The following is a 14,100-nucleotide window of genomic DNA, read 5'->3' on the forward strand; positions in this document are numbered from 1 at the left end:
TGCACAAAACAGTGTGACGGTTGATGTTGTTGTTTGAGAATAAAAACAGACAAAAAAGCTTTGTAAGGGTCAAAAGGTCAGGGAGGCCTGAGGTGGATTTATTTTACAGGCCAGTTCTTTTAAAGGAACAGAAGTGTGTTATATAGTAGGGAATTTATATAGCTTTATTTTGAAAACAAAGTTTGAAAACCTCTTAGATTAGATAACGAGGGGAAAAAGAGGCCAGAGTTTACCAGATGACCAAACAATCATAATGAGTGCATAGAGGAGGGTCTTCTGTGATTCACACATCATTGTTAACCCCCTGTAAAAATATCTTCACAAAGTTGAACAAGAAGTTAAAATTCCCAATTATCCTTCCTCATGCATGTTCCTTTTCATTTTTCTAGCAAATAATAAAGGTAAATAATGTGCAATACTGTCAAATATAGACTCTCATAGACCTTCACACTAAATGCACAAGATAAACAAGTACTGCAAATAAAACACCTTGTTTTGATCAGGCACCTTTCTTTTTACTGCACAGTTCCTCTCTGCAGACATTTAAACTTTGACGACAATGGGAAACAAAGTTTAAAATATTTAGTTATATATAACCTATCCTTCAGCTGCACTATTTAGGTCTAAGCCGATACATTTAGCTATGAATTGTGTAACATTGCACTCTGACCACTAGAGCGCAGTAAGTCTGCATGGGATGCTTTGAACACTTTTCAGTATTGATACAGAGAGAGTCGAAGTTAAAATTGTCACTTGCAATCCTCTTTGTATCTAATGACATCTCGTCTGATAAAAAAAAAAGTGTTCTTCCCATCTGCACTGATAAACATCAATGTACAAGCTATTTTGCCCATCCATATTTTCAATACGAAGGAGCACATTGTGTGTTAATGTATTTTCTGTCTAAATTCACGTGCATTTTATACGATTAAAATGTAACCACACTAACAGTTATAAACATCATTACCATCAGTAGCCACAGCAGGATTATCATCATCATTGTTATGAATCACATCATTGAATGAAATTAAATCAGTGAAGGTTCAGCAAGCATGAAATGCAAAGCCAGTACTGGCCGACATGGGTCCAGTCACTTATTGTAGGCCATCAAGCAAAAGAATGAAATTGTGTCTCATTTCAGAGAGAAATACGTTGTTAATTATAAAGAGAAATGGCCAAGGACAAGCTATGATCTGTATTGGCATCTTATAATGCCATTTCACAAATGAGAATAAATAGCAATTAACAACATCAATGAAATCAAATCTGATTAAATGTTCACATATGACAGAGAAAATATTTTGTATTGTGACCCTGAAACCAAAAGCATTGCACCATGTATTAGTCTACCAAACAAAGACAAACGTCATACTCATCTTTAATGTCAAGATACTTTAAAGGTCAAATGGAACAAAATAGTGTTTAAAAAGTACATATTAATGACACACATGAAAAAGGAAGTTATGTGGGCATAGTCAACTAACTTTTATCTTATGTTCATACCTACGTATACTTTTAACGTTTATTGATAGTCTTACATTTGTGGTAGAACGATGATAGATTCATACAAATGGACTCTCATTCACCAGTGTGTATTCCCCCCACAGTCTTAGTGATTCTGGTCGGTGCAGTCTGAGTCAACTGTAACGGTCAAGTGGAGCTACAATTGGTCGTTCACCAGCCTCTTCTGCTCAAACTGAAGAGTGAGTAAGTAAAGCAGCCTGTGTGCTGCGCTTCAGATGACTTTAGGACTCAAGCCAATATCATACTACGGGACAAGGGAAGCGTTTCATATGGGATGCATGCTTACACTGCTGACACCACTGACATTGCTTCATAAAAACCTAATGAAGCATTCACTTGACATTGAAACCTCTTTAAGGTAATGTCATATAATTCACTTCACAAGCAGACATAGCTGTTCTTGACTACCTGAGCCCCCACAGCACAGGATGTGAGAACTATACATTATTCTGACTCTTATACTGGATTGTTTACTAGTAAACATACACTCTAAAAACAAATGCCTTGACTCAACAAAGAAAATCAACGCAACAGTGTGCATCGATGTTTATTGAGTTAAGACAACTTCTAATGAAATTCTCTTAAAGCAACAAAGTTATTTGAGTTAGGGGAGAAGGCTTTTCCTCTACAATCAGAGGTGTTTTTAATGAACACTTACTTAATAATTGGTAGCATAAACACAAGTTTTGAAGTTGATTACTCAAAAGATTAAGTTGTTCCGACTAGTTTTAATACATGATTTAAAAGGAATTTTAAGTTGTATGTACTTAATTACCATCAATGTGAACACACGTTTTTAAGTTGACAACCATTTATAAATTAAGTTGCTCCAAATATATTTTATTCAATAGTTTTTTTTCTTAGCTTTTTCATGTTTTTGCCTTTAAAGAAAGAAATTAATTGATTCCATAACAAAAATATTAGGCAATTCACTTTTTATTTTGAACTGCAGTTGTTTATTTCAAGACATGATGTTTCAATCAGGAGAGAATTCATTTTGTTTGAACATTTATTGACACATGCCATATGATAAGGTGCATGAACACCTGAAATCACAGCTGACTGCAGGAGAGAGGAGAACCATTTTATAGTTTGGCTGCAGCACGTTGATTGGCTGCTGGAGAATGAGGTGAAATGTAATAGCTTAAAGAGAACGCCTGTGATGAGCTGATTATGCAGCTGCGGAGTGAATGTATATACACTCAGTCTTCCTGAAAGAACTTGCGCTGAGCTTCATTTAAATCTTGAAAAAAAAGATAAATAACACAAATTGAAATTGCCCCACAAATAATATATAAACACATTAGCCATATTACCATGGGAAATGGGGACACAGCAAATAAATGCTGCCATCACAACGAAGTTAGAGGCCTTTGCATATTTAAAACCAGTGCCTAATGTGTAAAATCTGTAAAGTTTTTTATAAAGCTACAGAAACAAACTCTCAATGGCCACCAATCTGCAGATCACACACATCAATTTTACAAAAGATGTAACAAAGATGTTTACACTGCCGACAGTCATTATTTTAAACAGTATGAACACATTTAACGCAGAATGCTTGCTCATTCATTTGTTTCCCTCGACCACGATGGTTGCCATCGTATGGTCAGATCCTGGGGTGGACCGGTCACTGATTATGGCGATATTCATGTCATTTTGAAGCACATTAAATAATAGGTTAGCGCATAAGAGATAATGAATTAGGTAACTGCATACTTTTTGAACTGTCACTCTTAGCTAATTCAGAGTCATTATTACCAGCTGCTAAAGCAACGCTGGTATTGTTTTCACCTTGAGTCTGCACGTGTGTGTCACCATGGCAATGTGGTCCTGAAGACACACAGAGGTGGTTTCGAGGAACTTTGCCTAGTGTTTAAATGCATGTGGACAGATTTTGTCAATCACAACCGTGCAAGTTTTAGTGTATCTTCTCATCTTTTTTGCAGGTTCCATACAATATTTGAACTGGTTAAGTGAAGAGCAGAAGCCACTTTTCACATTTTACACAATCCTTTTCCCATGCCATTGCTGTCAACACCTATTCATGCTGAACGTTGCTAAGATATTATTGATTGGAGTGTGGCCAAAAGTGCAATATGCTTCAAAATGTAACTGACAGAGAGCAGTGCTTTTGTCCTGTGTTTTTACACTGTGCCCATGGATTTTATTTTATTTCAAGAGTTTGAATTACGTCGCTAAACTCCTTGAAAAGGTCCTCTTCCTTTTCTCCAAGGTACACAACAAGGCAGCGGATGGCTATAGTTCTCTGCGTACTTCAATTGTATTGTGCTATTTTTGAAAAAGGAAAAAAAGAGAAATTACCTATATTAATATATTCTGAATGGGTGACTGCCAACAACTTGCATTTCAATGACAACTCTAAATAACGATCATACCTCAAGAATTATGTCCTTGATCTGCTTCACGAGATTCATTTTTAATAAAAAGTTATATCACAATAGTAACCAAAGTATTTTTATTCTCACAGTAGCCTCTACTACTTTGTATCCTCTAACATAACTATTCACAGTTAAAAGGCTGCTAATTTTGGTCAAACAGCAATTTGCCTATACAGTGCAACTACAAGGCTATCTACTGTATTTGAATGACAAAAGATGACACTCACCTTAAAATATCCTTTGTATATTTCTATTTGTCTTAACTGTCGGTACTTGTCCAGGCATGTTAAGTGGGAGTGGACTTGAACTCCTTAACTCAAGGTGTAGAACAAAGTTATCAAGCCAATTGCATTACTTACTACAACTTGAATTTAGTTTTAAGATAATTAACGCAGAAATCAGAGTTCAAATTACACACAATATTCAGTTGATGTAATTACCAACATTATTAGGTCAACACAACTTATAAATTAATGTTTGCAACTTAAAATGTTTATCTAAATCAATTAACTCACATTTTTATCTTGCAACCATGCATTTAATTAAGTGGAGGTGAAAGGTCGCCTGAATTCGTTTTTAGAGTGTACCGAGGTAGGCTGATTAACATCCAAGTGCACTAATGAGTCAGAATATTTGCCCTACTGAAAAAAGCAAATGCAACATTAGAAAGAGCTCCTTTTTGTGGTTTATTCTCGTGGTAGGTTATCATTTAGAATACATGTAATAAAAAGAGAAATCTCAGTCATGCAGCAAGTGTTCAGCACCTCGGACAGCGACACATGGGTTTAAAACCTGTCCTTGCTCCATAAAGTACATAATGCACACATAGTTTTAGGTGTGAGCTACTCTGGGAACTTAACAGAAACTGACAGGCCACCTTTTTATTTTGCCCCAGCTAAATTAAGAAACTAATTGGATAAGGAATGTTTTTCTTGGAGATAAGGCACTATCTCCCTTACTAGTAAGCATTTTCATCCATAATTAAACTTATCATACACACTTTAATTTAGACTCCACTGATAGCTCTTACAGGGCCTTACATCGTGACTGGCACCTTATAACAAATGTACCTTGACCTTAGGCAATAGTCTTTTAATAGGCAACATAACAAGCATACAAGTTCATATTCTTTCATTTTGTAAGGGAAATATTGCAGGTATTATTGTCAACCACTGCAACGTGAACTTTTTTTATTTGTATTTCTTAAATCCATTCCCTCCATGCACATTGCTCAATTGGTTTTCGCTCAGCGGGGACCGGCTTTGTTTTCCAGCAGCGCCTGTCCCGGAATATGGCCGATAATGATGCTGAGGGGCGGGGAGCAGCGCGGGCTGCAGACCCATTGAGTGTGAGAGTCTGGCGGGGTGCCGAGGGGAGGCAGCAGGCAGCGGTGGAGGAAATGGGCTCACACCTCTGAATCACAAGTCAAAGCTTCCTCCAGTCGCTCACACCTCTGAATTACATCTCAGCCTCCAGTCAGGCATCTCGGAGACCCGGGACGATTTATTTTTGGAGGGTTTTGTTTTTTCTTGTGGCGCTCTTTAGACTGGTAGATTGAAGCTACTGAAAAGCCGGAGCGGGAAGGTTTACAGTTGCATTCCGACACTCAGCCCTCTGTCGCTTCACCTCCATGACCGGGGAAGAGGTCTGCTCAAATAAAACAATGCATCCGGAGAAGTGCTTACCTGAACTGGTAGCCGAGAAGAAGGGCTTGGACCCCACCTATGTTCATGCCGTGCGTCTGCTTGCAGAAGGTAAGTCAGGTATTGTAAGTCCTCTTCTTCAGAGGCATTCACCATGATCCCGTCAATTAAAAACCATCAGTGTTGGATTTTTGTGCAAGTAGCTACAGTGACCCAATGTGAGCTTATTATAACCCACTGCCCTTGACTCTTAATGCTTGTTTCATGGCAGTGGGTTTACTGTGCTGTGTGTTGGATGCAGGCTCTGTTGTTTGGCTCCAGTGCATAACTTTTCTGGGGGTTTCTCATCCAGGGAATATTGCAGTAAACAAAGAAAGTAAAGTGAGTGTAGTGAGTTCTCACCTCCTATTGTAACCCACTGCCCTCCAAGGTCAAGTTCTGGCAGACAACATCCACAACATATACTGAGGCTGTGTATGGATTAGATCCTCAAGATTTAAAATGGAACATTTCTAATTGGCATAATGTATAATTAACTGTGGAAATAATGCACTGTTTATTTTTAAGGTTGAACATGTTCATGTTTATGATTTTGCCAGCTGTTGCATATTCAGCATATCAGGATTGCAATATCTTTTTCAGAACATATTTACTCAGTTTTCAGTAAATGCAACACTTTCTTGATTTAAAATCCATTACACTCATGAAATTACATCAGTCGGATATTTTGAGGAGATCTACCTGACACATAAGTGCTATTTGTAACAGGAATCATGGATACAATTTGAAAAATACAACTGCAACACCATTAATGTGAATGTGGCATGGTATTTTTGTTCTCTTTTTATCACAAGTTATGACTGCAAACTGTCATCAAGGTCACAGGGGGGGACCTAATGCTATTGACACAAATGTTCTCCAGTCTTTCTTCTGATTTAACGTTACAGTATATCTAACAGGTCATTATAATCAGCTCCAAACTGCAGCATTAAAATAAAACTTGATACTGCAGAACGCCTCTGTGTCATTCACTTGCTAACAATGTGTCACTTTCAAACAAAGCTCATTATCACAAAGCAAATTCAAAAACACAGCTCAGCTCATTTGGTCTAAAATATATTTCTGCAGTTTTGATTCAGAGCTCTGAAGGTTTGAGTGATGTGCTTTTTTGGGTGATTTAATTTACTTTTATTCTGGTGTCATAGAGTCAAAGGTGTTCAGGCAACATGGGTTTAAAGGACTCTATTAAAAACAGAGGCAAGAAGACCATCAGGAAAGAACTTGGCAACGTATGTTTGTCTAAGAAGATAGCAAATATCAGATATGAAATGACCGAACTAAAACACAATGCTTTCATAGGTGGTATATTAACCCTCAACAACATTTCAGGTAAACAACTTTTACTTACTGCAATGTAAATATTTACTGTAAAGTAATCTCAAACATCTCAATCATATATCCCTGTAACATGTGACCAATTGGTTTGAGTAAATTATTATTTGTTACTTTTTTGTCCGAATGAAACACCACTTTTCTTGCTTGAACAGTTTCTGACAAGTTGGTTGAAAGCGGTAAAGTAAGTCTGTCAGATTAATGCGTTCTGATTGGACGGGGTGTTAGTGCTCTGGGGACTCCCGCCCCTTGAGTTTTGCAGCTGAAATGTGTTGATGAGACACCTGACAGGCCAGCTCTTGTTGTTAACTGTGATGCAGATGGGATCATCCTTCACACAACACACTTTGCCAAATGTACTGAAGGCTGACTCACATAGAAGTATTCAAACAAAAAAACATTGTCATTATATATAATCCACTGCAATCCAATGTCAACCCAGAACAGTATGCATCAAACACAATTGTGGACAATCAGTTTAATAAACTGTCAGTTCTTTCTATGATCTCTGAAAATGTTCAGCATAATCATCTGTGAGCAACATCTGTTAATAGCTTTAAAAACTTTCCAAAAAGTTTTTATTATTGTTGTTGTTTATTCCTCAAAGATAATGTAGAATCACATATATCAGAGGACAGTTACAAATGACAGATGTATACATTCGCAGCTAGTAAATCATTGAATAGCAAAGCATGTAATCCTGGATTATTCACATCATACACAACAAACAGCACAGCATGGAGTCACTATGGTCTCAGTTTAGCAGCTTCATTTCAAGTGAATAAGTGTTTAAATGATGTTGCCTCAAATCATTTGAGTGTCTTTGAGCACATTTAGTGCTGTTTGGGAACAATAGTGGTGGGTGGTAATAATTCCCATTTAGAGCAAAGTGTGAGCTGGATTGGTTTTGAAAAGGGAAGAGTTTTATGAATTCCTTTGTAATAGATTTAATACAACATGTATAAGAGTTTTTTGACAACAAAAGTGCTCATTTCAGACCTTATTATCATATTTCAGTGTAGCGTACACCTAATGAAAAACAACAGCGTAGTTGTTTGTTTTAAAGTGGGTTGAAGTGAGTGTCAAAACTGGAAGCCTTTAATGGATCCCAGTGGTTTTCCTATGCCACGTAGCCCGGCCATGCCATGAAAACTAATGTAATTCCTAATAAGTTCAAAAGAAAAACAGACAGGGAGGCAGACATGCTGACATGTTGAGAAAAACAAACTGCTGTGTTTATATTTGTAATGTATAGGGGAACTTTCTCACATTTGTTTTCTCAATCTAGTTAGCAATGTCACTAAGCGTTCTGACAGGGTCTGTAATATTTAAATGCGCTCACAAATGCTGCTAGGCACAGTGACAGGACAAACAAATCTGCATGAGATTTGAAAGATGTAGACTTCTCTGAATAAAAGATGAGATGAGATATGGAGGAGGACCAACACTGTGACTCATATTAAGTAAAGCATAAGAGAGCATGGACATGAGAAGATGTGGTATCTATAAGAACGTTTAACCTAACTACTTGCTCAGAGGTCCTCCTTACCATAACTCTACTTTACGAGCAACAAACTTCAGGCTGCGGTCGGGGTTACTGCAGTTATACAAGCGTGTCAGAGAAGTACATTAGCCTTTAGGTAGCATAAAAACACAAAAGGCCCTCTAGAGGCAGTGTTTAGTTTGTCCGCTCATAGCAGACTCTAAGGAGGACCCACTCCCTATGTAGAAATTAGGATAACGAAAACACGATTCTTTGTTTCAGGTAATTGTATTCTAATGAATACATAGTTATGAGTATTATTCTTCCCCCCCCCCCCTACCGCTCAAGGGCTCTTTAAGATTTTTCCCTTACTTAATTTCATGATTTTGCCAGTTTAATATCCATTGAGTACAATATTTTCAGTTTTAAATGCCTTTGTCTTGAAACTGTCTGTTATTAAATCACCATTTTAATCCACATAATATATGAGTTTTCTTATTATCATGTATTTGTCCTCCTTGGATTTAGCCAAAGGAGGAAACATTCTTAGATAGTGAGGAAGTAACCAGCAGCAAATTACAGTATTTTTCCATTTCTGCTTGCAAACATTGTCAATGTGAGAATATACTGTGCCAACTCCCGGCTGAGGAAAATGCTCAGTCACGGCTTTATCGAAAACAAGCTCACACCACATTTTGGGCAATGACCCTTTGACTTTAATTAAAATTAATCAGACAATGCATGAACCCATGCAATACACTGCAACTGTTTTAGCCTTTGGTTTCAGTCAGCTGATAATGAAGTTATAATTAGTTGTTGAGATGGTTAGATTCAATCAGTGACTGTTCAGTAGACATCTATAGAACTCTATACTCTGAATATGTCAGACTTTACATCCAGAAAGAGTTGCTGTTTTTGTATGGTGCAGTAAAAATACATATTGCAGGGGCACAGGCTTTCCTCACAAATACATGGCCTGCTAAGTCGGGAACGTACAACTTTGTTATAATTGATTTGGACGATGCCTCACCACAGGATCCAGTTCTCTCTCCCTCTGAAAAACGATTTGCATTTAATCCATTTCTCTCTTGTTTAAAAATGGCCGCTCCTTTCATCAGTCTATCCATTATGGACTGTTCAGTATCCAGCAGTGACCCAGCTCATAGCGTAAGAAAAACAGCAGCCCATGTGGTATGACCTATCAAAAGGACACAAAAATTACATTTTAGGAAAGTGATACATTGCATTACATTTTTCAGCATTTAGCCGACACTCTATCAAGACTGAGTTACAATAAGTGCATGGGTCGAATAAGATTAGACTCCAAGGTCGTGAGCATTTCAAGAATCTGAAATAAGTGGATGAGCCAAAGCAGCGGTGCACACAGACAAGATATTTTAGAGACTGTGCCTCAATGTTCACATATAACAGGAACATTAAATAAAGAAGTGGGATTTTTAAAGTCAAAAAAGGAAAAACAAGGAAAATAACACAGAGTTTAGATCACACATTTAGGAAAGAAGCTAAACGACAGCAAGTCTTCGGGAATGTGTTTGATAAATCACTTTCAGTTCACTTGTAGGTGACTTATTTGAAGTGACTGCCAACTTTATTACAGATTCACACAGTATGCTTTTGTGGAGGCAAATGTATTTGTTGTTATAAGGGATTTCAAGTCTGCTTACATTGGTCTTTTTCTTTGTTTAGGCATTATTTATAAACCACTATGCTGGTGGAAGCCAATGTGCTGTTCAACATATCATTAACAGAGACTGTCCAATCAGACAAGGAAGTCAAGTTTCATAGGGGACAGGAGGCCTAAGCAAAAATAAAAACAAGACATCAAAAACTGATGATCAATCAATCAAATAATAAATAGGTCAATAATTCCTGTAACAGTACAACAACATTGACATTTACTATTAATTACATGTCAGTTAAATTATACATCAACATTAAAAAATGACCAAAATAAATATAATACAAAAAAAACGGTTCAACAAGTCAGAGGCATAATAGCAGATCTCATTCATGGAGCTCTGTTGGACATTTGTCATCAGAAGGACTAAAGTGAAGACAGACACCACTAATCATAATCATTTTCCAAGCTCCATGTCGTCTTTCTTTCTTAATATGTGTATTGATATTTTCTTTCAAAAGATTCAACAGCACTAAATGGTCAGCCACATTAAATATATCCCCTCATCTCCTCCTTATCAAAGCCAAGTATCCACCCTCTAAAGAAGGAATACATACAACTTGTGTTTGTTGAACAAAGACAGTATCAACTGTGGTACTGTTAAATGTCACATGCTTGAAAGTTGACAGTCAGACACACAGAGAACTCAACAACAACACAGCAGTGAGAATATACAAGAAACACCTGGAAGTTATATCCAGTGGTAGTGAAAAATATGAACATATATGTATAACAGCCAGAATGCCTCACACATAACAGGAACGTTCAATCACCCATGCACCCTCAGATATAATACAATTACAGATGTATATTATATGCACATTTCAGTCACACATGTCATGTATAATACCATCACACTGTTGGTATAATGGAATACAAATAACATATACTACACATATATATATATATATATATATATATAGACTACTAGAGAAACAAAACATATAGGCCATGTTGTCTGCAAAATCTTTCAATCCTGTCCGACTTGTTAAAATAAATATATGAGATTTCAACCACCGTCATGATTAAAATGTGTGTAGGTTGCCTGCTTTTTAATATGTCATTAATTTGAAAAGTAATTCGTTTTTCACTTCGCTATCCATCGACCACTCAGCAGAGAATTTGAAGATGGCATTATAATTACATTGAAGATTTAATACTTTATCAGTGTGTCAACGGGCGCTATGCAATTTGCCTCAGTGCGGCACAGTTAAAAACACATAAACAGCATGTGGCCAACCTATTTCCAACCCCATGCATTTACATTCAACATCCAGAGTGAATAAGGACAGAATTAATTGCACATCTCGTCTTCCATTCCCCCCCCCCCCCCCCCACAGGTCCACACTGCTAAGTGGAGCCCTACCTCTTTCCGTGTTGGATGTGAACGAGCAATTAGGTATTGGAAAATAATTACATTGATTCATTTTTGCATTGTGAAGTCTAAGATATAGCACTCAGTAGGTGGAAGAAATCAAAGAACAATTTAGCCATATTCAGGCTAATGGATGCACTCTAAAAAGCCTTTGCGTTTTGTAACTGCAGTTGTAAAGGAAAGAAGTAATAATGCGAAGGAAGTAATAATCACTCAATTTCAGTATTGACACATTTAGCAGGGTAAATATAAATAAAGAGACTCTCTAATCTTACAGTAATGGTTTGTTTTCACAGATTTTTAAAGATTGATAGAAGCAACTAAACCTGATAGAAATAGGAGGATCAATTATGTTTTTCTAGCATTCACTATGCAGTTTTCTTTCATGCTCGTCGAATCCTTTGCATGTTATTCAAGGTTTCAGCCAGGTTTGCAAAATAAAAGGCTAGCACAGTGGGAAACTGGGAAGGACGGACAGAGCACGTCAGATATCAGATTTTCCTTTGTTGGCCGTGATGAGCTTCATCTTCATGCTCTTGTTTTATCTCATCAAGTCGCTTTGTGGCACGTCAGCGCTACAATGTGGGAGTTAATCAAACATTTTTTTTATATAGGGACCAGTGATGTGTTTGGTTGTATCATAGTGTGTGAGGTTTCTCTGAGTCCACATTTCTCTGTTGACCCATCAGAAGAAAGAAAACATAAACCCCCTAGCAGTGCAGTAAGAGACAATTTCCACACACCAACATTATCAGGAATGAAAGCATACGCAGTTTACAAACAGCTCCCATCCAGCAGCAGAAGAAAGTGCATGCTTTAGTTGCGCGGACTGTATTTGCAAACAACAACTGAATCCAATAAAGCTACGATGTGAGGATAAACAGCCGACAGTAAACATATTATCTCTCAACAAATGGTGCCGCTCCCATTCCCCGTTCTTCAGATGTTATTGAACTTCTGCATACATGCTATTATTTACTGGCAGCAGTTCAAACACAGTAGCCCATTTATGTTTGTGGTATTGTCCGTTTAGCAAAATATACGAGAGCTTCTGGTGAATTCCAGTCTATGCAAGTAGTGAGAGATAATATCAGTGCAACACAGTCCATCATCCTGCCATACCTCAATAGAAAAATTGTTTTTTGCTCGGCAAGAATGTCCTGTTTAGTACATAAACTCTCCGGTTGTGCAGCAGGTTTACTGAAAGGAACTAGTTTCTGAAATAACGGAGCACCATCTCTGTTAATAGTCGCTACAAAATCAAATGTGTCATCTTGCAATACTAATTGATATAAATAGTTATCACCGCAATAAACTGTATTTTATTTAGTTAACATTATTTAATTTCATATTCGTTTTCTTGTACACATCCCATATTCTATTGACATGTATATAGACTTTTTGCACTACTTTTTATTTTTTATTTTATTATATATGTTGCATTGTTGGAGGAGCTCAGGTCAGAAGAATGTCCTTGCCATTGCTACACTGTAGCTTGTGCACATGGCAATAAAACCTTTGAATCTTTGAATATCCAAATCTCCGTTAGAAGCTTGTATTATAAAAACTAGGAATACAGTTCTGTGTATTGATATTTGACTGGTGTCCAGGATAAATGAACTTCAAACTGTTTCTCAGTCTGTGTTGCTTCATACAGACCAAAGCTGGTTTTAACCTTAAGCCATGGCAGGCTGACCATTCTTTTTTTTCAGTTGCACAAATATATCTAGTATAGCTGCCCAGTTAAACCACCGGTTTTATTTTCATTCTCGGTCACTGAGAAAAATCAGCAGCAGCAGCAGCTCCACTGAAGCAGTTTGGGCAGAGCAACACAGCCCCAGAATAACCGTGAGTGTTTTACTCATTCAGTTCCCCCAATGAGATCTTTTTCATCCTGTGTGAAACCAGTGACCTTCAAAGCACATTCTCGCTCCTCTGATCTTTTGACTCCCGTCGCTCCCTGCAACATATTTGACAACAATGATACTCATGTGAACGTTTCCCCAGATATATATATATATATATATATATATATATATATTGTAAGCTAATTTTACTCTATGTGTTTCTCTTTCCTCATTCTCTCCCTCTTTTTCTCTCACACACATAATCTTCTTCAGAGTTCACTGGCAGGCTGCAGACCGGAATAAAGGTGTTTCCCATGTTGTGCTGTTCCAGAGTATAATCATGTTCATTGGCTAGAAATACACTATTACTTTATTCATAAGATATAAACACCATGTCCATTTGACAGTTAAACTCTTCATAATAGAAACATAGCCAAAAACAAATTCTGACCCAAGCGACCAAAACTACTGTTAGAGGATATCAAGAGATGAATATCCTCTATCCTCAAACCTGAGACTGGGACAAAAAACAGTTAAAATGCAAATGAGCTTTATACGATGGGATGACTAACCAACATATATGATAATACTAGTACTCAAACTACCACAACTTTAACAATCATCAAGTATTCTGAATTGAAGTAAAAACAAATAAATGATCTTCCTGATGCCCAATATCTTGTTGACCCGTCCATCGAATCAAAGCTATTTTGTATGTGGACGTTGTGACTATAT

General features: G+C 37.1%; 1 protein-coding gene across 4 annotated transcripts in view; it reads left to right on the forward strand.

Annotated features, from left to right (window-relative positions):
- Window positions 1-5,301: 5,301 nt before the first annotated feature.
- The window catches only part of khdrbs2 (KH domain containing, RNA binding, signal transduction associated 2), a 58,851-nt gene continuing 50,052 nt past the window's right edge, over window positions 5,302-14,100 (forward strand). For all 4 annotated transcript variants that reach the window (XM_079688734.1, XM_079688733.1, XM_079688736.1 and 1 more), the window contains exon 1: window positions 5,302-5,680. In XM_079688734.1, the coding sequence (XP_079544860.1) occupies window positions 5,557-5,680 (124 nt within the window). In that variant the 5' untranslated portion in view covers window positions 5,302-5,556. The remainder of the gene's footprint in view (window positions 5,681-14,100) is intronic.

The sequence above is a fragment of the Notothenia rossii genome, assembly GCF_949606895.1.
Source record: "Notothenia rossii genome assembly, chromosome: 6".
In the NCBI taxonomy this organism is placed as follows: Eukaryota; Metazoa; Chordata; class Actinopteri; order Perciformes; family Nototheniidae; genus Notothenia; species Notothenia rossii.